Source organism: Apium graveolens, chromosome 7 (assembly GCF_009905375.1).
Source record: "Apium graveolens cultivar Ventura chromosome 7, ASM990537v1, whole genome shotgun sequence".
Classification (NCBI taxonomy): Eukaryota; Viridiplantae; Streptophyta; class Magnoliopsida; order Apiales; family Apiaceae; genus Apium; species Apium graveolens.
Genome location: NC_133653.1, coordinates 50157314 through 50183392, shown reverse-complemented (window position 1 = coordinate 50183392; position 26079 = coordinate 50157314). Strand labels below are relative to the sequence as shown.

General features: G+C 35.2%; 2 protein-coding genes across 2 annotated transcripts; both read right to left on the bottom strand.

Moving 5' to 3' along the window:
* Positions 1–8115: 8115 nt before the first annotated feature.
* LOC141673609 (uncharacterized) lies at positions 8116–23162 on the bottom strand. The gene is made up of 3 exons (XM_074480364.1): positions 21647–23162; positions 8298–8333; positions 8116–8216 (listed from the first exon to the last, which is right to left on the bottom strand). Exons 1-3 carry the CDS (start codon positions 23160–23162, stop codon positions 8116–8118), a joined length of 1653 nt encoding a protein of 550 aa, XP_074336465.1.
* A 231-nt stretch (positions 23163–23393) lies between these two features.
* On the bottom strand, positions 23394–24610 carry LOC141673608 (uncharacterized). Its single transcript, XM_074480363.1, has 4 exons — positions 24490–24610; positions 24228–24361; positions 23879–24145; positions 23394–23831 (listed from the first exon to the last, which is right to left on the bottom strand). Exons 1-4 carry the CDS (start codon positions 24608–24610, stop codon positions 23394–23396), a joined length of 960 nt encoding a protein of 319 aa, XP_074336464.1.
* Between the last annotated feature and the right edge of the window lie 1469 nt (positions 24611–26079).

The window sequence follows — 26079 nt, the reverse complement described above, 5'->3', positions numbered from 1 at the left end:
AAATTTGAATTGTTTCCCTTGATAAATGGAACAGTTTTTCCTTGAAACTCGGCAAATGGGTAAGTAATGATTACTGTTTTCTCGAGCCCAGTAACTATCCGTTATTACTGCATGTCTGACAGGTGTCCAACGGTAATATTTTTTTTGTATAAGTACAGCAGAGAGAAGATTTCTTTAATCTTTTTAATTTCTTCATCTTTTATCTCTCTTCTTACTTTTACTCTCCTTCACTTTACTATTTCCGTTGTTTTCATACAGATATTATATCAAACACCTATCAGGCATACTTAATTCTCAATTTTTTTTCACATGGCACCAAAGGATTTAATCATTGATGGAGCAAAGTTTGTTCCAAACAACTATGCTGCAATTCTTGATCATGCTGAAGCTCCATCAGAATTGCACTTTGTGCAAGATCTTCTTACACATAGTGAGGTTGGGTACGCCTTAACTCAGCCTGAATTATTTTCAAGTCAACAAGTTCTGAGGTTCTGGAGGACTGGCATTTTTGATGATGGTGGTAACCGTGGAACTCCCAGTATTATCTTCCAAGTGGGTGATTCATCTTTTGTAGTCACTCCTGGTACAGTACGCAGGGCTTTACATCTTCCTGAGGATTGAACTTTCTCAGTTCCAGAGGACTCAGCCCTTCGGGAGTTAATGGCTGAATTGGGATATGAAAAGAGTCTGACGAAACTTGGACAGTTGAAACGGGCTAATATCAGACGAGAATGGAGTTTCTTCTTTGATTGCATCACCAAAGCTTTTGGGAACAAATGTTCAAATTTTGATGCTATCCCAATTCTGAGTCAGCACACAGGGTATGCTATTATCCATCAAACTCATTTTGATTTTGCAACTGGAATAATTGGTTTTATTGGGGATAGGATGACAGAGGATAGAGATGTTGTTTATTTTGCTAGATTCTGTCAACTTATTTACACTTATTGTACTGCTGAACCCCAGTTAGTCAGCACTCAAACCCCACCTTTTAAGGTTGCAAAAAGGTACTTTAACGACCTGATAAATGCTGACATAAAGAAATCAATGGTGAGACAATTACAGATCCCTCAGTCTGTGAAACAGATTCTGGTAAATGCTGATCCTGCTACTTACAAATCTGTTTACTCAAATATTCAACCAACTCACCATAACCAAAATCCATCAACCTCAGTACCTACCTCTCATTCTACTCAACCTACCCTCAGAACTTATCTCAAATCCTATCTCTCCACTTCACAGACTGCTCAACCTTCTTCTTCAGCACCTACTGTGAAGCCTACATCCTCTAAGCCAAAGAGAACAAAGACTGTTCCTCAAACACCTCAAAAGAGGAGGAGATTTACTTTGAGAGATGAATCAGATTCTGAGGAACAGATTCCTTCTTCAGAACCTGTGGTGGTTGAAGCTGAGAAAGCAACTTCTCAGAAGGATTCTGACATTGGGGGTTCTTGGCTTCTCAAGAGGCTTAGACGTATGATAGATCCTGAAACTCCCAAGGAATCCAAATCAACAAGGAAGTACAAGAAACAGAGGGCACAAAGGCCAGTTTCAGATGATGAGGAGGAAGCAGCTAAGGAAGGGGATCAGGAATCTATGATCTCACAAGGCAAGGAATTTGCTCCAGTCACTTCTTCTCCATCAACTCCATCTCAGGAAGCTGTATCTGACAAGGCTAACTCGCCATCTGTGTCTCTTGTTGATCCCGGCACAAGTGCTGAAATTGATATTCAGAACCTGGTTGTGCCTGAAATACTTTTCTTAGAAGCTCCAACAGCAAATAATACTTCTATAACACCTGTTATTGATGCTGTTCAAACTCCAGAGTTATCAACAACACCTTCTCTGCATCAAGATTCTGATGATCAGATTTTAGGTGAGCATCAGGATATGGCTGTTGATCAGAACTTAGTATCAGATCAGCAATTAGAGGATGCTGAAGCCTCCATTGCTACTCACACTGTTGTCTTATCAGAAGATACTGATTCTTTAAGTTCTGATGCTGCAAATGTTGGAGATACTGGTGAAGCTGCTACAACTGTAGATGCTGATGAAGCAGGTCCTTCAGGACATACTCCTCCACTGACTCTTCCTAAGTCTGAACTGGTAAAGGAGTTTGTTATCAGGGATGCACCAGTACCTTGGAGTGAAATTCCTGCAGGTCAGGAGTGGACTAAGGAATGGAACTCAGTTTCATGTGTTCCAAATGCTTTACATCTTGCTGAGCACTTGACTAAAGCTGATGAAATGTTAAATTCTGATGATCTTAAAACCCAGCTTAGAGTCACTGCATTGAGTACTAAACATCTACAAGGTCTTCATTCCAATACTCATGCAGAGCTACACAAGATTCAGGAGAACTTTATCAAACAGGAACAAGTTTGGAAAATTGATAAGAAAAAGTTCTTCCAACCTACCATTGACAGGGTTGCTTATATTGAGAAAACTCAAGAGAAGCAACAAGCTCAGATTGATCAAATTCTGACAAATCAAGCTTCTCAGCAATCGCAACTTACTGAAATCCAGACCTCAGTGGAACTACTTATCTCTCTTTTATTACCTGCTGATGCCAAAAAGGGGGAGAAGGTAATTAAGTCCAAATGTAAAACCAACAAGACACTGCAAGGAAAGGATGATGGAAAAGATGACCAAGGAACCTCTGGAATGGGTAGTGGTCATAGTCAAGGTAGAAGGTTTATATCAAGACAAGCTAGTCACAGAACAAGTTCTGATACTGGGAAAAGAATAAGTTCTGCTGCTGGTAAAAGGATAAGTTCTGATGAACTTCTAGATCTTGATGAGGAAATCTCAAGACAGTTATTTCTTCAAGAAAATCCAGGGATGGACTTAGAAAGTTTAAAGGAAGAAGAAGCCAGACTTAAATCAGAGAAAGTTACATCTAAATCTGAAGCTTCTGGTAAAAAGTTACTTCCAAAACCTAAAGGCATTGTGATCAAAGAAAGGATACATACTGAAGCAACTTTGGCTAGATCACAACCACAGATAGATCCAAGATCCAAGGGTAAAGAAAAGGTTGGTGTACCTATCAAGCCTTATGTACCTCCTGAGGAAGAAGAAATTACTGATGGAAAAGATGATCTTGCTCTGACTACAAGAAAAGTTCTTAAAACAACCTCTGACATGGTTCAAGTTGTTCAGAGTCAAGAAATTGTAAGTTCTGATATTCAGAAGAAGCAAGTAACCTCTGACAGTGCTCAAGTTAACTTGATATCAGAAAATAGATCTAAAACACTCCTACCAGGATTCACTAAAGCAAAACAGACTCAATCTTTGAAGACTACTGCAAGTGGTTTTGAAGCAAGAGTAGTTACTGGAAAGGAAGCTAGAGATAAAACTGGATTGGGAAGTGCTGATGAAAGAAGAGTACACAACACTGCCAATGATCCAACTTCCTTGAGTGAACCAGGTATTGGAGCAACTCCTGAGAGATTGAATCAACTGGAATCTGTACAGATGGTTTACCATACCTACTTGAAAGAATACATCATGTTGTATTTCATGACAGATGGTAGGGTTTATCATATAAGACAAAATGCCATTCCTTTGAAGTATTTTGAAGAATTGGAGCATGTACTTTTCTTACTTCAAGTGGATGACAGAATAACAGAGACTGCTGCAAACTACTTAAAAGAACAAATTCAGAGACAGAAAAGGCTTTATTCTGTTAAGTCTGACAGCAGATATGTTCCAAAGTACAGAGATCACAATGGTGATATTATTGATATGAAGCCTAATACTGCACAGATCAGAACGTATCTTGGTATTAAGGGACTTGAATTCAATCTTGAATCTGACAAAGCTTATGTCATAAGACTAGATCAGGAGTTAAGAAAAGCAAAGATTAATGATCTCAGAGCTGCAATCTTTCAAACTGGTGAAGATACTGCAGAGCTTAAAGGTGTTAAAAGGAGAATGATTGATGAACTAAGATATGCTGAGAAATGTTTATTGAAGAACTATCTCAGAACAACTCCTGACATCAGAGAGATCAGAAAATGAAGAAGCCAAGTCGAAGATCTACAACTGCTTAAATTATGATATTTATACAGATTGAAGTTGTTATCAGAAGTTGAATTTGGTAAAAACTTTAAGGACTGTAAGTTGTAGTTATCTAGTCTATTTCTCATGCATTTGTACTTAATGTTTTTGACATCATCAAATATCTGTTAAACTTGTATATTTTGTTAATTTACAAGTTGGGGGAGATTGTTAGATATATTTGATAATGTCATGGCTAATGTGTTTTATGTTTACCTTTCAGATCTTACGTGAACAGGATAAATCAGTACTTAACTGTTGATCAGTACTTATACTGGAAGTCAGGACTTAAGGATATCAGTACTTATATTATCAGGAGATAATCATCAGAAGATAGATATCAGAACTTAAGTGCTGAAGGACAATCAGATAAGGACAGTAGCTGATTAAAGGAAAGAAGATTGAGATAAACATAAAGAGAGATATACATGAAGAAGGAATTCCGTGAAGAATGGAATACTTGGAAGAAAAGATATCTGATTGATATATTTTAGGAAGCAGAATTATATTCCATATCAATTAGTGATTATCTTGTAACTGTGTAATATATAAACACAGACATAGGGTTTACACTATAAGTGTTATCATTATCGAAGTTATTATTCTACATAACCCTAGCAGCTCTCGTGATATTTGTTCATCACTGAGAGGTAACAGTTCCATACTGTAACAGAGTTTATTGTTTCAATAAAGTTTGTTTTCTGTTACTTAAGTTCTTAAAGTTCGATTTGAGTGTACTATACATTGTATTCACCCCCTCTACAGTGTGTGTGTGACCTAACAGAATGTCATCAATTTTAGGCCGAGAAAAGTCCATAAGAGCTGGATCTGCTGCAGGAACTATACGATCACCCATGATTACTAGTTCTTTTTGCTCACTTTCTTTATTCAAATCTTCAAAATCTATCTTCTCCGGAATATCAAGAACTGAGTCTGTCTCCTCAGTCGTATCTAAAGTTCTCTAGCGAGTGCAAGAACGTGTTTGCATAAACGCTCGCTAGAATACCTGAAACACAACCGGAAACAATAAGTAACACGTCTTAATCAATGAGTCCTAATGACCATTGATGGTAAGTATATAAACTAAACAAATACGCTGAGTCCCCGGCAGCGGCGCCAAAAACTTGTTAGGCACAAAACACGCGCTAATAATTCACGCAAGTATACGCGTTCGCAAGTAATATAGAATAATTTCTAGTTCGTTCCCACAGAGACTCAGACTAGACTAATTATGTTCAATTAACACTTACTCACCAATGTATGATTACTTCTCAATTTCAAAACTATAACACTTAAATTTGATTAATTAATTATTAACTACAATTAACTACGAGAATTAAACACTTAATTGACACTTGAAATAATCAATATTAAACACACATGAGACATAACTTCATTACTACTTCCTTCAATAGCTATCTTTATTACCCTTCTACCAAACGTCCACAATTGAGATAGAATTTGAATAGGCATCAATTATGTTGAGACCCTATATGTCTACAGAATTTGACTACATAACGATTTAAGCACAAGTTATTATTTATGATTACAATGGGCAAGTAAAACGGTTAAAGTTACCCACTAATCATGCATACTCATACATGAACATATGCTCGCATGGAAAGTTCTAAACCTCAAGATCCACCGTCGCTTCACTAGAGATTAACAGCCTATCTTATATATTCGCGACACACATAAGACGAATAAGTGCAACCTATACTAGATATCATACAATCATCACACACTAAGGTATTAAACAACTAACTAAAGAAATCCATAGTAAATCCGTTACGACCCCACGATCACGATTAGCCCATGATAGAACTCATCGTCACCATGGGTTCATATGAAAACATGATAATAACACACAATATAAACTAATAAAAATACTTATTAAAACCAGAGTACATCACAAGAGTAATAAGGTTCTAAGTAAAGAAAACTAGCATCCACTGATACAATAAATAAAAGAATCACAAGAAAACATATGCTTCCTCTTTTTCGTTGCGATGTGCTAAAACGGTCTTCTTCCTTCTCTCCTTTCTCCTTGCTTGATACCACGCTTTTGTGAAATGTATCTGAGAACTACATATATAGAAGCCCACAATAACCAGCCGTCTCAGAAGTCCAACAGAATAAGGATTATAAAAAATCAGTATTTAAAATTCTCGCCCCTGAGCGGCCGCCCAGCATTCCTGAGCGGGCGCCCAGTATCCTGAACGGGCGCCCAACATTCCTGAGCGGGCGCCCAGCAGGCTACTGGAAAATTTCTAATTCTGCTCCCGATTTCTGCTGCGTTCTGCTCCTCACTTCCCACAACCAATGTCAAGCACTTCCCTAGGCTTATTTCTGATGAATTCTTCCTACATACGCAAGTTATACCCTGAAATGCAAAAATACTAGAAAAACGCATCAAATACATAAAATACCTGATTTCAAGACATCAATTCAAGCCATTATAAGACGTTCTAAGTGGTATAAAATGCCACTTATCACATGCACGATGAAGAAATAATGATAACATATTAGATCAGTTCGTACCAATCAATGATATTTTTAGAGAGAACAAATTGAGAGGAAACCTAAAGTTTTATTTTTAGTGTCAGAGTATGTTTGATGTTTATCTCAAGGCATGAAATTTAAATGCATTTGCAATTGATATATGCAACTTGATAGGTTATGATTACTATTCAAACTGGTAAATTGATGCTAATTGATACTCTATTTTAACTGTATGATAAAGACTGCCAACAATATGGTCCTGATTGATTCTATAATTATTCATCAATTATCTTATTCAGTCTGGTAAGTTGATGCTAGTTGAAACTTTTTTTTTAAATATGTACGATAAAGACCGACAACAATATAATCCTGAATGATTATATCATTAATCATCAATTATCTTTCTATCTATTCAATATGATTCTTGAATATATCAGTACAATTTAGATGTAACAGAATATTATATTTTAAATTTTGAGTTAATTAATTAATTAAGTTTAATCAATTAAATTAATTCAATCATCACAATCAAAGTGTTATTAATTTCATTTTTTTATTAACTTGTATATTTTTGTTCATAACTCTATCTATTTCTCCAATTTATTTAAAAATGTGCATAAGATATGAAAATGATATGAATATTTATAACAGAATCAGTTTGAGTCTTTCGAAATGGAATTATATATAACTTCTTTTTTCAGAACTTTAGAATATACATATTAAATTAATGTATTTATTTAAACTGTTGAGTTGAGATAATATGATCAAAATTGTTCCAACATTTAATAAAGACAAATACTGAGAGAATTATATTTTACACAGAAATTATAAAATAATCCATAGCATGGTAAATAAGTTTAATAAAAACTAATACGACAATGCGGTTGAATCAGGAAGTTTATCAGTATTCCATCAATTAAAAAACGACATGTCTCATCAATTTAATAGAAATGCAGTAAAAATAAAATGTCTTCAAGCTTCGTTGACGGGAATGGTTCTACAGCGTCAAATTTAGATTTGTCAAATGTCCATCAACCTATATTGCAAAGTATGTAAAAATTATAAGCGTATATATGAAAAAATGATGTAAAAATCAAAAATTATAGTTTATATTTAGTTACCTTTGTCTCAAATAAAAGATATCTGGATAATCAAGATTGACAAAAAGCTTTGTTGACGGAATATTGCTGATCTGCGCTCTTCCTGTTTTTAAGAGCGAAAAATATATATTATTTTAGAGCTAGAAGAAATTCTATAACTTATGAGAAGGCTTACAATTTTAAAGGTTTTTAATATAAAAAAAACATTAACCTCGATACATAAAGACTCTAACAGATGCCAGAATCACAATTTTGGGTTCAATTTCAGTAACTTGGTACAATAATTCAAAATTTGTTGGAAAAGAACCGCTAAACACACTTGGATGGCCCTCCTAAAACGAATATAATAAAATGTCAAACATTTATGGATGTTCAATAGTGTTAATACGTAAAATATAAAAATTGGAGGATGGCGTAGTATTTTTATAATTGTCAAAAAAATTATTGAAGAGTCTTACACGCCATCTGAAATTCTAAAGCATAACACTTCCTTTTCATCAAATCTTGTCATAATAGATTGTACTGGTTGCAGGAGTTCAACAATTCCAATAACATCTACAACAATAAACTTAAAGTTAAAAACAACAAATTGTAAGCGATTTGTTCTAAAATTTAATAAGCAAGCAGTATGATTACCATCCAGATTGGATAAATGATGATGGTCCTGCATATCTGAGTAATGAAAAAGTTAATAGATGTTATCAAAAAAAGAGTATGTTAAATATTCATATCAAGAAAGAGGTAATGAATTATAATTATACTTGGATGTTCTGCCATATGAACTCTAAAATTAGTTTGTGAGTTGGATATGTAGCAAAAAAAATCCGAATGTATGGAGCGTTTAAGACAATTGGCTATATTTTTAATAAAGATATACACTATCTTTATAGTTAAGGTGATAGGCTGATAATTAGTCCATGAAAATCTCAATCAATAGATATCTATTAGAGCTGTATGATGATCCTTAACAGCTTACACTAATATTAGCATGGAAAAAAAGATTGTGTTAAAATAGAAGATCAATTAGTAACATAAACGTGATATTAAACAAATATTTAAATATGAGTAAGTTATCTGGTAGATATTATTGTTATCCCATAATCTTCTCTGATTATCATAATGTCTCCTTATCAATATAAAACATATCACATCTAATTATATTGAGAATTTGATATGCATAAAAAACTATTTGAGAATCTGACTTTTATTTCGCATATGAGCATCATTAACCAATATGACCTGATGTAATTCTAATATAATAACAAATAATTTCTCAAACTACCAATTATAATAAAATGATGAGTAACTTAGTCAGGATTGTAAATGTGCAATACAAATAACTAATCTGATACATTCTCATCATTTATGCTCGGTAGGTTGTAAAATACTTCTTCATAGACTATATGTTAGGTCACACACACTGTAGAAGGGGGTTGAATATAGTATTTACTACAATCAAATCGAATATAAGAACTCAAGTAACAGAACACAGATTTTATTCAACATAATAAACTCTGTTACAAAGAACTGTTCTCTCTTAGTGATGAACAAATTATCACGAGAGCTGCTAGGGTTACAATGAATAATAAACTCGATTAAGATAACACACATAGTGTAAACCCTATGTCTGCGTTTATATACTACACAGTTACAAGATAATCTTCTAATTGATATCGAATATAATTTTGCTTCCTAATATATATCAACTAGTTATCTTTTCTTCCAAGTATTCTATTCTTCATAGAATTCTTCTCCATGCATATCTCTTCTTGTTTTAATCTCGATCTTCTTTCCTTTCAATCAACCGCCTTCCTTATCTGAAAATCTCCTTAAGTCCTGATATTATCTCCTGATAAATATCTCCTGATAACTTAAGTTCTGACAACTTAAGTTCTGATATCTTAAGTCCTGACTTCAGTATAAGTACTGATTTTCAGTTAAGTCCTGATTTGCCCTGTTAGTCAAGATCTGAAAACTAAATACAAATCATCATTAGACATGACATCACAAATATATCTAACAATCTCCCCCAACTTGTAAATTAGTATAATATACAAGTTTAACAGATATTTGATGATGTCAAAAACATTAGGTACAAATGCATGAGAATTTGACTAGATAACTACAACTTACAGTCCTTGCAACTTTACCATCCTTAAAGTTTGATATCAGCTTCCGTCTGTATATCCTTCAAAAATCTAAACAGTTGTAGATCTTTGACTTGGCTTCAATTTCTGATCTCTTTGATATCAGGAGTTGTTCTAAGATAGTTCTTCAACAGACATCTCTCAGCATATTCAAGTTCATTGACCATCCTCCTTTTAGCATTTTTCAGTTCAACTGTATCTTCACCAGTTTGAAAGATAGCAACCCTGGGATCATTTATTTTTGCTTTCCTTATATCCTAATCTAGTCTGATAATATAGGCTTTATCAGACTCTAGATTGAATTCAAGTCCCTTAATACCATAAAATGTAGTGATGATTTTAGCAGTATTAGGCTTCATTTCAACAATATATCCACTGTGAGATCTATACTTAGGATAGTATGGCCTGTCAGACTTTACAGAGTAAAGTTTCTTATGCCTTTGAATATTTGATTTTAAACAACCTGCAACACCAAATGTTGATCTATTTTTCACTTGAAGTAGAAATAGAACATGTTCCAGTTCTTCAAAATACTTCAATGAAATAGCATTCTCCCTGATCTGGAATACCCTCCCATCTGTCATAAAGTATAACATGATATCTTCTTTCAAAACAGAGTGGTAAACCATTTGTACAGATTCAAGTTGATTCAATCTCTCAGGAGTTGCTCCTACACCTGGTCCACTTAAGGAAGTTGGATCATTGGTAGTGTTGTATATTTTCTTCTCTTTAGAACTACCCAATCCTGATTTGTCTCTTGCTTCCTTTCCTTGAACAACTCTTGCTTCAAAACCACTTGATGTAGTCTTCAAAGGTTGATTCTGTTGAGCTTTTGTGAATTCTGATAGTAGTATCTTTGAAGGTTTAACATGAGCAATGTCAGAGGTTTCCTTTTCTTTATCTTCTGATATCAAGCCAACTTGAGCTATGTCAGAGGTTGCTTGCTTCACTGTAATATCAGATTTTACTAAGTCCTGATCTTGAACAACATGAGCTCTGTCAGAGGTTGTTTGAATATCCTTTTTCTTCAAAATCAGACTAGCATCTTCATCAGATTTTATCTCCAGATCCATGATTGGCATATATACCTTTACAGGTTCATCAATTTTTGCTTTGCCCTTGGATCTAGGATCTACCTCCACTTGTGATTTGGCTTTGTTTGCCTCTAAAATTGTCTTTTCTTTTATCACAATGCCCTTAGGCTTAGGTGGCTTCTTTTCCATGACTTGAGCTTTAGACTTTGACTTGACATTTTCTGCTTTAAGTCTGGCTTCTTCTTCCTTCAGACTTTCAATATTCATGCCTGGATTGTCTTTTAGGAATAACCTTTTGGAAATCTCTTCATCAAGTTCCAGATGTTCACTAGAACTTATCCTTTTACCAGTATCAGAACTTATTCTTCTCCCAGTATCAGAACTTGTTCTTTGACTTGTAGTTCCAGCTTTGCTTGATGAAAAACCTTTGCCTTGACGATGACCTCTACCCATTCCAGAGTTTCCCTGGTCATCATTTCCATCATCCTTACCCTTCAGTACTTGACTAGATTTGCATTTGGACTTAATCACTTTCTCCCCCTTTTTGGCATCAGCAGGTAGAAGTAGAGAGACAAGTAATTCTACTAAGGATTGGATCTCATTGAGTTGAGTTTGCTGAGAAGCTTGATTCTTTAGAATTTCAGAAATCTGATCTTATTGCTTCTCCTGAGTCTTTTCAATATACCCAATTCGGTCAAAGGTTGGCTTAAAAAATTTGTTCTTTTCTAATTTGATATTCATATCTTGCTGGATCAGTGATTCTGGAATTTTGTTCATCTTGTCATGAGTTATTGAGAGTTGACCTTGAAGGTTCCTAGTACTCATTGTAGTAACTCTCAGCTGTGCCTTGAAATCATTATTTATCAGCATTTTATCAGCCTTAGCCAGGTGCTCAACAAGAATTTTTTCAGTAGGAACAAAACTAACTGTGTTCCATTCCTTAGTCCACTCCTTTCCTCTAGGAGTTTCACTCCAAGGTACTGGTGCATCCTCCCTAACAAACTTCTTGATCAAATCAGCTTTATTAACTGTTTGTTGAGGTGCATGTCCTGAAGGACCAACTGCATCAGCATTTAGATTAGTAGCAGCTTCTCCAGTAGATTCAGCATTGTCAGCATTAGAACTTACAGAGCCTGCAGTATCAGCATCCTCTGATAAAATAACAGTATGTGAGGCTATAGAGGCTTCAACATCATCCTCTAAATTCTGATCTGCAACTAAGTTCTGATCAACAATCAAATTTTGATGCCCACGTTCAATCTGATTTTCATCATCTAGATTCAGATATGGTGTTGTTGGAATGTCTGCATTGAAATCAGCATCCAAAATTGGTGTTGTTGGTGGAGTGAGTTGAGTTGGTGGAGCTTCCAAGTACAGAACCTCAGGCACAACCAAGTTATGTATGTCTATTTCAGCACTTGTACCTAGGTCTTCAGCATGTACTGGATCAATTATAGGAGATACATGAGGTGTAGGCACTTGCTTAGGAACATCCTCTTACTCTTAAATAGGAGACTTTTGAGCTTGAGTAAAGTCTGATTCAGCTGTGGGAAGTAATTCAATTACTATAGGTTCTGTTGGGATCAGAGATTCCTGACCCCCTTCCTTAGCTGCTTCTTCCAGAACTTCTTCAGAGTGTGATGATTCACTTATAGCCCTCATGGCTCTTTGCTTTTTAAGTCTCTTTGCTGAAGTTGAGACTTTGGGAGCTTCATCATCAGAATTTAGCTTTCTAAGCCTTTTGAGGGGACTAGAACTCCCAGTTACAGTATCTTTCTGAGAAGAGATCTTCTCAGCTTCTACAACAACAGTGTCTGATATTGGAACATGTTCCTCATTATCTGACTCATCTCTCAGAACAATTCTCCTTCTCTTCTGTTGAGACTGAGGTACTATCTTAGTCATCTTCGGTTTTGAAGATGAAGGCTTCACTGGATGTACTGAAGGTTGAGGTTGAGATGACTGTGTTGGTTTTTAATATATCCTGATGGAGGGTTGAGTTGGTTGAGGTTGAGAAGTTTGAGGTGTTTGTGTAGTTGTGGTATGTTCTGATGGTTGTTGTGTTGGTTGTGATGAGTTGGTGGGTTGAACATCAGGATAGATAGATGTATAAGTTTGTGGATCAACATTTACCAAGATTAGTTTTACTGAATGAGGAATTTGTAAGGGTCTCAACACTTGTTTCTTATTGTCAGCATTTAACAAATCATTAAAAGCCCTTTTTGCAAGCTTAAAGGGTGGAATTAAATCACTGTCTAGTTGGGGTTCATCAACACAACAAAAAGTATATATAAGCTGACAGAATCTAGCAAAGTATACTACATTCCTATCCTCTATCATCCTATCCCCTATGAAACCTAGCACAGCACTTGCAAAATCAAAATGAGTTTGATGAATAAGGGCATACCCGATTTGCTGACTCATGATGGGAATAGCATCAAAGTTGGAGCATTTATTGGCGAATGCCTTTGTGATACAATCAAAGAAAAAGCTCTATTCCTTTCTGATATTTGATCTTTTCAGTTGACCCAGCTTTCCTAAACTTTTCTCATAGCCCAGACTGGCCATCAGCTGCTGTAAAACAGGATCCTCCACTGTTGAGAATGTACAACCTTCAGGTAAGTGGAGAGCTTTACGAACTGCTCCTGGAGTCACCACATGCTCGACATCTCCTGATGTGAAAATTATTCTTGGTGAACCAGCAGCATAACCATCATCAAAAAGCCCAGTTCGCCAAAATGTCAGCACTTGTTTACTTGAAATAGATTGAGGTTGGGTCAAAGCGTACCCAATCTCACTATTGGATAATAAATCTTGCACAAAGTGCAGATCTGATGGAGCTTCAGCCTTGTTCAGGATTGCAGCATAGTTATTTGGTACAAACTTGGCTCCATCAATAATTAAATCCTTGGGCGCCATCAATAATTAAATCCTTGGGCGCCATCAAAAATAAGTGAGAAATTAGTTTGCCTGAAAGGTGTTTCATGAAAAGTCTGTATAGAAAACCGTCAGAAAATGTGAGAGAATAAGAAAAAGAGAGAGAGTGAATAGAATAGATATGTGAATAAAAGATTTGAAAATCTTTTATCTCTTTGACTTAGACAACCCACGTGACAGCAGTTATTGAGAAGTGGAACAGACCTTTACACATGTCAGCCATGCAGTAGTTAAGGCAAAAGTTAATGGGCACGGTAAATAAGTAATGATTACATTGCACGTTCAGTTTTAAAAAAAACCGTTCCCACTAAACAAATGATTATTACTGCTTTATCTCACATAATCCAATATTCTGAAAAATATAACCGTTCAAGTATTGACTTAAAAAATAAACTAAGTAAATAAATACTGCCACGTCAGCATCAGAACTTGATTATTATCAGAATTTAAAAGTCATCAGAATATGGCTCCTTTACTCGAAAAGTGAATGTTTATTTCTGTAATTCTTCACATAAATACTGATATGGTTTCATCAGAACTTAATCATCAGAACTTCCATCAGAACTTGTCCTCAGAATTTATGCAACTGACACTTAAACTATTCATCTGAAACAACATGTATCACCACAGTAATTTTCATCATTCATATGGAGTGTAAGTGTGTGCAATAAGCTAAACATCAGACAAAGAGTAAAGTCTGATTCACTTCAGTACATCTTAGAAATAAGGCATAACTAAGAACTTTGCTCAAAATCTGTTATTATTCTGAAGTCTACTATAGAATGAGTTTATGTATGACTCCACCTCAACTGTTTTGTTCTCATTTTATGCATCTTTTGAAATTCCTTTTTATAGTGGCTTCTCAGTGTAAGTGAGTCACGACTGCTTATCAGAATTTATGATGTTATCAGAGTATTTCTCCAGTAATCAGAGAATATGAAAAGTCACCAAGAAAATTTTATTTTGCTTTTCTAATGCATATTACTTAATACCAGCAATGGACTTGGGTCTTCCCTTCCACATATATTTTTCTCTAGATCTCAAAATAGTACCTGATATTTATTTCTTTTCTTTTCTTTTTCTTTTGATAAGTGAGGCTTATCAGCACTTAGTACATCCATCAGATTTACTAACATCAGAGCTTAACAGATACGAAGCACTATTCTAGTTTTTGACTTAGTAATAAGATACACAAAGTAAACTTTAACCAAGCTCAATATCAGAATTTGCTTGTGTTAAAAGATTTCCACATAAACAATTACTTCAAACATGGGATTATTAGAATATTAAAGACTACTAGGTCAGCATCTAGCACAGTTATCCTCATTAGATTGAAAAGTCACTGAAACATTCATATCACTATCAGAGTTTAGAAATTCACATCAGACAACAATCAGCATTTAGAAAATTTCAATTTAAGCACAGAATACACAAAGATAGTAATATCTGTAAATACTGATCATAAAGTCTGATGTATCAAAACATAAACTAAGAAGATTTAGAGAAAGAACCTGAAACCATTCCAAGTTCATTTACCAATCTTGTAAAAGTAGCTTCACGCAGTGGTTTTGTGAAGATATCTGCTAGTTGTTGATCTGTTAGAACAAAATACAATTCCACTGTACCTTCATCCACATATTCCCTTATAAAGTGGTACCTTATGCTGATGTGCTTTCTCATTGAGTGGTGAACTGGATTACCTGGCATAGCAATATCACTTTAATTATCACAGTAAATAGGGATTTTGGAATATATTAACCCATAATCCAGTAACTGATTCTTCATCCAAAGAATCTGTGCATAACAGCTTCCTACAACAATGTATTCTGCTTTTATAGTTGATGTGGAAATTGACTTATGTTACTTGCTAAACCAAGAAACCAATCTGCCTCCAAGAAATTGGCAGCTTCCACTTGTGTTTTTCCTGTCAATTTTGCATTCTGCAAAATCTGCATATGAGTAACCTATTAGCTTAAAGTCCGATTCCCTAGGATACCACAATCCTAGATCAGCTGTACCCTTAAGGTACTTGAAAATTCTTTTTACAGCTGTTAAGTGAGGTTCTCTTGGATCTGCTTGAAATCTTGCACAAAGACAGGTAGCATACATGATATCAGGTCTACTTGCAGTTAGATAGAGTAGTGAGCCTATCATTCCTCTGTAATCAGTAATATCTACTGATGTACGAGTATCCTTATCCAATTTTGTTACAGTGGCCATAGGAGTGGATGCACTTGAACAGTCTTGTATTCCAAATTTCTTCAACAAATTTTTGGTGTACTTAGATTGACAAATAAAAGTTCCTTCTTCATTTTGCTTGTCTTGAAGGCCCAGAAAATAGCTAAGTTCTCCCATCATACTCATTTGATATCTTGACTGCATTAGCTTAGCAAACCTTTTACAAAGTCTGTCATTTATAGAACCAAAAATAATATCATCAATATATATCTACACCAAAAGTAAGTCATTTCCATGGTTGAGATAAAACAATGTTTTGTCAATAGTCCCTCTATTAAATCCACTTTCCAGAAGAAACTGAGCTAATGTCTCATACCATGCTCTTGGAGCTTGCTTAAGGCCATAAAGTGCTTTATCAAGTCTGTAGACATGATGAGGAAATTTTGAATCTACAAAACCTGGAGGTTGTTCAACATATACTTCTTCTTCTAATTCTCCATTAAGAAAAGCACTTTTTACATCCATTTGAAAGGCTGTAACTTTTTGTGAACAACATAAGCCAAAAATATCCTTATGGCTTCCAATCTAGCAACTGGTGCAAATGTTTCATCATAATCAATTCCCTCCTATTGAGAATATCCTTTTGCAATCAGCCTTGCTTTATTCCTTGTAATTATGCCATCACTATCAGTTTTATTTCTGAACACCCACTTTGTACCTACAACAGATATGTTCTTTGGTCTTGGCACTAGGGTCCAGACTTTATTTCTTTCAAATTCATTTAACTCTTCCTGCATTGCTTGCACCCAGTCAGCATCTTGAAGAGCTTCTTCCACTTTCTTTGGTTCAATCTGAGAAAGAAAAGAATGATAGAGACATTCATTTGATGTTGCTCTTCTAGTTCTAATACCTGCTTCAGGATCTCCAATAATCATGTCAGGTGTATGTGCTTTAGTCCACTTCCTTGCAGATAGAAGCTTATATCTAGAACTGAATGCTCCCCCATGATCCATGATGTCTCCATCAACATTTTCTGATGCTCCCCCTGAAATTATGTTCTTTGAGTTGGATCCTTCAGAATTTGAGTTTCCAGAATTATCAGAATTTGGCCCATCAGAACTTGATGAATCAGAATTTGAGTTTCCAGAATTATCAGAACTTGGCCCATCATAACTTGATGAATCAGAACTTGTAGAGCCTGTTCTAGGTTCTGATGCTTCTTGAGATGTAGTTGTATCTTCAATATGCTCCCCCTATACAGGTGCATCTTGCTTTGGCGTAGTCACCACAGTTTCAATGACATCAGAGTTTAATCCATCAGAATTTGCAGTATCAGGATTTAGACTGTCAAGATTTAGACTGTCAGGATTTAAACTGTCGGGATTTAGAGAATTAGAATTTAAAACTTCATTCTCAAATCTCAGCTGATCATGATCATTGAAATCTTCAAGTTCAGTAATCTTCTTATCATCAAAATAGACATTGATAGATTCCATGACAACCCTTATTCTTAAATTGTAGACTCTGAAGGCTTTTGTGGAAAGTGGATATCCAACAAAAATTCCTTCATCAGCTTTTAGATCAAATTTGGATAGCTGTTCAGGATGAGTCTTAAGAACAAAACACTTGCATCCAAATACATGAAAGTACTTCAGATTTTGCTTCTTTTTCTTCACCATCTCATATGGTGTATTTCCATGCTTGTTGATAAGTATTGCATTCTGAGTAAAACAAGCAGTCTGCACTGCTTCAGCCCAAAAATAGGTTGGTAACTTTACTTGATTCCATGGTCTTTGCAGAACTCTTCCATAATCAAATTCTTGAACTCAGTGTCATTATCACTTCTTATGATTTTTACAGAGTCTTTAACCAATTTATCCAGTTGTTTCACATGATCAATCAAGATAGATGACGTTTCACTTTTTGTGTGCAAGAAATATACCCATGTGTATCTGGTGAACTCATCCACTATGACCATAGCATATTTCTTCTTTACAATAGACGTGACATTCACTAGACCAAATAGATCAACATGTAGTAGGTGATAAGGCTCAAAAATTGAAGATTCAGTCTTGCTCTTGAATGAAGATTTTCTTTGTTTTGCCTTTTGACATGAATCACAAAGGCCGTCAGGAGCAAACACTGATTTTGGCAGTCCTCTCACAAGATCTTTCTTGACAAGTTCATTTATATTGCTGAAATTTAAATGAGAGAGTTTTTTATGCCAATCCCAGCTTTCTTCAATTGATGTTCTACTTAACAGACAGATTACAGAAACATCAGAACTTGTTGAAAGCTTGACTTCATAAATGTTACCATGCCTGTATCCTTTCAGAACAAATTTTCCTGTAGATTTGCTTACAACTTCACAGTGTTCTTCAAAGAAATCCACATGATAACCTCTGTCACAGATTTGATTAACACTCAGCAAATTGTGTTTAAGTCCTGAGATTAGAGCTACTTTTTTAATGATGACATTCCCAAGATTGATATTTCCATATCCTAGAGTTTTTCCCATGTTGCCATCTCCATAAAAAACACCTGGGCCAGCTTTCTCCACAAAGTCTGATAGAAGGGCTTTCTTTCCAGTCATATGTCCTGAATATCCACTGTCTAGAACTAGGATGTTTTTCCTGTTGCCCTGCAATCACAAAGACCACTAATGATTAGTATTAAGGACCCAGACTTGCTTGGATCCTTTGGCCTTATTAAGTTTGTTAACATTTGCAATAGATTTAACATCAGAGTTTATGTTAACATTTTTCTTATCAGAATTTACAGTATCAGACTTTGCATCAGAACTTACACTAGAAGGAATAATGCTAACTTTCTTTAAAGAAGGTTTTATTTGATAATAATCATAGTACAAACTATGATATTCCTTACAAGTATAAATGGAATGCCATAGACTACCACAATGAAAACAAGGATTTTGTGGCCTATATCTAACATACTGACTCTTAACTCCTGATTTTGAAGGTAAGGAGTTTATATTTTTATTCTTCCTGCAAAAAGAAGCCAGATGATTAGAATTTCTAAAGTTATAACATTTCTTTCTAGGAGCATTAGGAACATGCTTATAATCATTTCTTTTATTCACACCTTCCTTTCCATTCCTATTTTTCCTAGGTGGCTTTACCTTGTTTACATTCTTAACTTCTTTCAGCTTATGCTTAAGCCGCTTCTTTGTCATTAAGCCTATGTTAACTTCAGTTGGCTTATCCTGTTTTGGTTTGTCAGAAGTTAATTTCTCTTTAACTTCTGATTTATCAATATCAGACTTTACAACTACAAACTTAACATGATTTACCTTTGGCTTTTGTTTAACAACTATAGGCTCAATTTCTACAGTTCCATTATTATTCTTATCATCTCCATAACCTAAGTCCTCTTTCCAATTTCCACTACTTAACAAATTCTGAGTTGTTCTGCCAGAGTTAGTCCAAGTCCTGATAATCTCTCTTTCCTTTTCTAACTCAGTTTTTAGAGATTCATTCATTTTTAGCACTTCATCTCTAACATAGGAAGCATCATCTCTATCTTTCTGAGTCTAATGGAACATAACTAACTCTTTTTCTAAATAATCATTCCTATTTTTATAAGCTAGATTTTCAGAAGTTAATCTTTCACATGTTAAAGTTTGATCTCTATAACTAATGAACATGGTTTTAAGATATCTTCTCAACTCAGTAATATCATCAGTATGAAAAGCATAAGTTGTTTGAGGTACCTTTAACTCAACAGCTTCAGAACTGCTATCAGCATTTGCCATCAAGGCATAGTTCACCTCACTTTCAGAATCTGAAGTGTTTGTCCAGCTTTTCTTCTTTGTGCAAAGAGCCTTGCCTTTGTCACTGTTTCCTTTCTTGTAATCAGGAGATATGTGGCATTTCTCACCAAAGTTGTAGCATTTGACATTTTAGTAATCTCCTTTGTCAGACTTTCCTCCTTTGCCTTCAGATTTTCTGAAACTTTTCTTATCAGAACTTGCACCTTTCCTGGAAATCTTCTTTCCCCTTCAAAATTTCTTGTATGCAATCTCTGTGATTCCTTTCACCATAAGAGCACACAGCTTCATCATCTCTTCATCAGGGTCCATCTCAGATACACTTTCCATTTCTGAATCCTCATCACTATCAGAACTTGATGACTCAGTATCAGACTTTGTGATGAGAGCCTTTCCTTTGCCTTTCTTTGAGGCAGCCACTTTAGGGGATTCCTCCTCAGCCTTAAGAGCAACTGTCCTTGACTTTCGCCCATGCCTCTTGCTTCTTTGATCCATCTCAAGTTCATGAGTCTTGAGCATACCATAAATTTCATCAAGAGTAGTTTTATCAAGAGCATAGTTGTCTCTTATAGTTGTGGCCTTCAAATCCCAACTTTCAGGAAGAGCTAAAAGGAATTTGAGATTAGTATCTTCAAGATCATATTCCTTATCCACCAGTGACAGATCATTCAAGAGTTTGAAAAATCTATCATATGAACCAGTTAATGACTAATCAGGTTTTGAGTCAAAGTGCTCATACTCTTGAGTGAGTATAGTCCTCCTGTTGTTCTTAATTAAATCAGTTCCCTGGCATCTTGTCTCCAAGGCATCACATATCTCCTTTGCAGACTTGCTGTTAATTACCCTGTTTGACATGACATTATCAATGGCACTGTGCAGCAAATGTCTTACCTTTGCATCCTTTGCAATAGATGAGATATCTTCAGCTGTATATTGACTTTTATCCTTTGGTACAGTTTGTGCTGGCTGATCTGCAACTACAACAGAGAGCTTAGTTGGCTTATGTGGTCCTTCATTAATTCTGTCAAGGTATTATGGATCTGTAGCTTCCAGAAACATAGACATCCTCACCTTCCATATGTAATACTCAGAAGGTTTCAGTATGGGAACCCTAATAGTCTCATATTGATTATGGATTTGAGTCTTTGAAGTTTCTTCAGTTTTGGTGGGCTTGGTTGGAGTTTGTGCTTCTTCAGACATGATTGTTTTTGGATCTTTACTGTATATATGTTAACAGATTGCTCTGATACCACTTGTTAGGTCACACACACTGTAGAAGGGGGTTGAATACAGTGTTTACTACAATCAAATCAAATATAGGAACTCAAGTAACAGAACACAGATTTTATTCAACACAATAAACTCTGTTACAAAGAACTGTTCTCTCTCAGTGATGAACAAATTATCACGAGAGCTACTAGGGTTACAATGAATAATAAACTCGATTAAGATAACACACATAGTGTAAACCCTATGTCTGTGTTTATATACTACACAGTTACAAGATAATCTTTTAATTGATATCGAATATAATTCTGCTTCCTAATATATATCAACTAGTTATCTTTTCTTCCAAGTATTATATTCTTCATAGAATTTTTCTCCATGCATATCTCTTCTTGTTTTAATCTCGATCTTCTTTCCTTTCAATCAACCGTCTTCCTTATCTGAAAGTCTCCTTAAGTCTTGATATTATCTACTGATAAATATCTCCTGATAACTTAAGTTCTGACAACTTAAGTTCTGATATCTTAAGTCCTGACTTCAGTATAAGTACTGATTTCCAGTTAAGTCCTGATTTACCCTGTTAGTCAAGATCTGAAAACTAAACACAAATCATCATTAGACATGACATCACAAATATATCTAACACTACATTTGATGTAATATTTGTGGTGGTACCATCATCACTTTCGATGAAAATGTGGAGACCTTCTGGTCTTGTAACTCTTGAGATGCCAATGTAGACATGGCCATGAGAAAACACCGCTCTGGGAAGGTATAGACCAACCGTGTCAAGTGATTGGCCCTGACTCTTATTAATTGTCATTGCATAACAAATCTGGAGTGGGAACTGAATTCTTTTAAACTCAAAAGGCCAGCTGGTATCTGTTGGAATCATCTCTATCCTCGGGATCAAATGTTTTGAGCCAACATGGGATCCGCATAATATTTCACACTCAATACTATTCTTCTTGCCGGATGTCACAATCATTCGCGTGTCGTTACACAATCCCATAATTTGGTTTAAATTTCTCATAAGCATGACAACGATGCCAACCTTGATGTTTAACTCGTGCTTAGGAATGCAAGGCATATTTAATGAGTTCAGGTACTTTACTGGAAATGCTGATTTGAATTCATTATCTTCATCACCAACATCGTCAATTGAATCCTGACTAAGATATGTGTGTAGAGTTCCAGGAATTTTCTCAAGAATGTTGTTATTGATGTCATCCACCACAACATTAGTTGGTGTTAGGATAGCTCTTGATCTTAGATAAGAATGTAAAGACATGTTTCTTAGAAAATCCGGGTAAGTAATTTTAGAAAGACTTTCTATAGGATTTTGCGTGGTATGAACAACATATTGATCTGGAATCTTTATTAGCATTTCACCAGTGTCTGCATCAGGACTAAAGTTCTCAACTTTACCATCGCCAACTAAAAGCTGCCATTTACTGAAATCCGCTATAACCTTATTCTCCATTTCTGTATTTCCTGCATGAAGCCACATATTTTGCTTAAGTAAAAATAATTGGCAAAATTCCCAAATCTTTGATTTATTGAAGATGGAACCTACTACTTCAGCTCTGGATGCCTTTGGAATCACAGGTAAAATCTGCCTATAATCTCCGCCAAAAACTACTGTGATACCACCAAATGGCTTCTTTGCTCTCCTTTTGTCAATAACAGACATTATATCCCCCAAAGAACGGTCAACAGATTCAAAGGCATGACGATGTTGCATTGACGCTTCATCCCAAATGATCAAATCAGTTTGTTGGATTAATTCTGCAATATCGGTTCCATGTCCGATTCCGGTTGTACTGTCCTGATCAAGTTTCAAAGGAATATGGAATCTTGAATGTGCAGTTCTACCACCAGGCAACAATACGGCTGCTATTCCACATGAGGCAACATAAAGCACAATCTTTCCTTCTGAATGAAGGCGACAACATAATGTCTGCCACAGAAATGTCTTGCCGCATCCTCCGCTTCCATATACAAAGAAAACACCACCTACCTTATTATAAAAATTTTGTAAGATAAAATCGTAAATGTTCTTCCATTCAAGGTTGAGCAATCCATGATTCTTTTCATGCAAAATTTCCAGTTCTTCTTTATCATATGAAGTTTCTTCTTGGAGTAGTCTTTTAACAGCATTGCTAAAATAAACTTCACTTGGAAATGGCATTGTCGCGTAGTCCTTCAAACTCTTCCCGATGTCATTAAACAATTTTTCAATTTATGCGGGCAAAAATATATATGAAGTGTTATGTTATAGTTTAAAAGTATACTACATATAATATCTAAAATAGAATTATGTTAATTATTCAGGTAGTATGATAATGAGATATAAACCTGCAAGTGCATAATTCTTCAAATCTTCGTCTGATAGGTATAGATGAGGATCATTAAGCATATGTCACCTAATGATGAGAATATCGTCTGACATACATTGCCAATTAGCTTCCCAAAGTCTAAGTGGATCTGAAATAGGACTATATGCCAAAATATTGACAAACATTGCACGTAACTGTGGAGGCAATGATGTATAGGAGTTCTTGGCAATTACTTCATGCCATTGGTTATCATTTTGTAGAAGACCAAGGGCCGCGCATGCTTCCTTGAATGTTTCGTGGATGTGTCCATTTACAGTTTTAAGATCTTCGAAAGACCTGGAACCTTTCTTCCTAAGTAACAGCATACGGAGATATAATAGTTCACCACTTGATGAATGCACTTCAGAGAGTCTCCCAATAACATCTCCTATTTTCCTTTCTTTCCAAATACCAGGTCGAGGATGCCAAGTAAATTTATTTGGAAATTCAGAATAAATATAATTCCTCGCATTTGGGAAAGTCTGATTTGCATCAAACCATGCTACTAACTTGGTTTTTTTTATATTGCCTTGTCGCAAACATCCTCCAAGACATCTCCAGCCTTAAATGAAACATGCTTCTCGCCTGGTAAATGTATTGGTAACCTCTCTATCGATGGCCAACGGGAATGAATGTCAAAAGCAAATATTCTCCAAGATGCTTCTGACGCGCAAACATATCTCCCATCCAAATAATGTTTTACCTCATCAATCAAATATTTTGGTGCTTTTTTTGGGATTGTTGCAGAAGTACCTGTACGTGTTTTCCTCAAACACATTGTTGTCGTGTCATGACCCTTTAGACAGTATTTGAAAAAGGTACTTTAATGATCTTGAATTATTGCAAATCTCCAGATTCATGTGACATTGAAAATATACCAAAATATCGTGATTGAATGGGACAACAAAGCGATTATCAAGATTGACCCCCTTCTTGTTAATGGTAATTCTAGTCCTCCTTCTTTTATATATGGGGAATCCACACTCATAAAAAAATGTAATGAGAATTATACCTGTAACAAAACATATTTAAAATTGTAAAAAATCTGGTAATAAAACTGGAGGTATTAACAAAGTAAAGTGTTTATAATTTAAGGATCTTAATGAAAATACCGCTTAGGAAAATGTTTTATATAGTTGCCTTTGACCATGCATGGAGATTTAGTATAATCAGGACCACATGGTCCGTGGATCATATAATTGTTCACGGCATTATATCCAACTGGATCAATTTCTGGATCGGGAATTTTAGCTGATACCATTTTATCAATTTGCTCAGTTATTTTAGGTCTATCGTCGGGGTGCAACCAAATTAATATATGAGCGTGAGGCAATCCACGCTTCTGGAATTCAATTACATGCATCACTATGGAAATATTGTAGAAAAATGGTTAGTACCAGGCAAAATATATACTAAAAGTGCATTTTGATAGACAATTTAGGAATAATAAAATGAGTATAAAAACACTTAGCGAAAATGATACCTCTTATACATCTGCCAAAACAATTTTTCTTTTTAATCATATCCATAAGTTAATCAACCTTCATTTTAAAGACTCTGGCTACAACATCAGGTGCATCAGCAACATCAACACCAGGCATATATTTTAACATGTGCTGAATTTCGGGCCATTTGTATTAGTGGTCATAGTAAGGAACAATGAAGGATGTCCTAAAGTTCGACATATTGCTAATGAGTCTTTAAAATACTGAGTCATATAGCGCTTACTTCCGGTGAATGAAGCGGGGAGAATGATTGATTTACCAATATTGGATGGATTTCTATCTCCCTTTTGTATTGCATCTTTGATATTATGGTAGAGATCAGATCTTATAGTAGTTTGATAGTCTCTAATCCAGTCCAATCTGTACTGCTCAATTGCGGTGAAAGCATCCACAACATATTGCTGCCATAAATGACCTCCAAGATGTGGTGTCAAACCTGTTATAATAAAAGGTATAAATGAATCGAATATAAACTAATTATCACAAAGTTGAACAACTGAATGAGAAATTATACTTCTGTTAAATAGAAAATTTGTACCTTCTGAAAAACGTATCATTAGTTTATAATTATAAAACTCTCTCATTGTAATATACTTTCTAGCACCTTTTTCGTCAGGATCTTCAGATTCGGTAACTTCTACGTCTCTCTTAGAATGCTTCACAGGTCTATTTAATGGGATCTCACGGTAATATCCAATATCTCCATGAGGGAAAAGTAATAAATATTGAAGTTGCATGAAACGTGGATTGATCTCAAAAATCCTCTGTAATCCGTCAACTCTAGAATCAATGACAGTATCTCGACAACCTTTTGCATAAGGAGAAGTAACAATCAATCATGCTACCTCATTTGATGGAGTAATATGATTTGGTTGGCCACTTGCTGAACTCGATGAAATCAGAACCAATTTAAACTCATCTACTGTATTTTTCCTAACCCTTTCGCGAGCCATACGAAAACCTTTAACCAACCTGTTATGCTCATCCAACATATGCAACAAAAATTGTACAATTTCTTCATTAACAGCATCCCTGCCACCATTAACTACATTGATCCTCTTGTTGATTTCATCCTCTGTGTCATAGATATAAAGCTAGCAAAACTTTGGAGTGTTATCGTCAGTTGGGACCAGACTTCCTATATTGTGGTAATTAACACCTTGGACCTTGAAGCAATATGGCGTACCACCTCTATTTATTGAATGGTCAATCTTTCCTCCAGTAG

Excerpts from the sequence above, each read along its gene's own strand:
- LOC141673608 (XM_074480363.1), bottom strand. The coding sequence starts at position 24,610 with ATGGTATCAGCTAAAATTCCCGATCCAGAAATTGATCCAGTTGGATAT. Across the intron at positions 24,146-24,227 it reads CATTCAATCACGATATTTTG|GGTCATGACACGACAACAAT; the intron begins GTATATTTTCAA and ends TACTGTCTAAAG. Across the intron at positions 23,832-23,878 it reads TGGAGGATGTTTGCGACAAG|ACTTTCCCAAATGCGAGGAA; the intron begins GCAATATAAAAA and ends GATGCAAATCAG.
- LOC141673609 (XM_074480364.1), bottom strand. The coding sequence starts at position 23,162 with ATGCCATTTCCAAGTGAAGTTTATTTTAGCAATGCTGTTAAAAGACTA. Across the intron at positions 8,334-21,646 it reads TTTCATCGAAAGTGATGATG|ATATGCAGGACCATCATCAT; the intron begins GTACCACCACAA and ends TTCATTACTCAG. Across the intron at positions 8,217-8,297 it reads TCATTTATCCAATCTGGATG|ATGTTATTGGAATTGTTGAA; the intron begins GTAATCATACTG and ends TTATTGTTGTAG.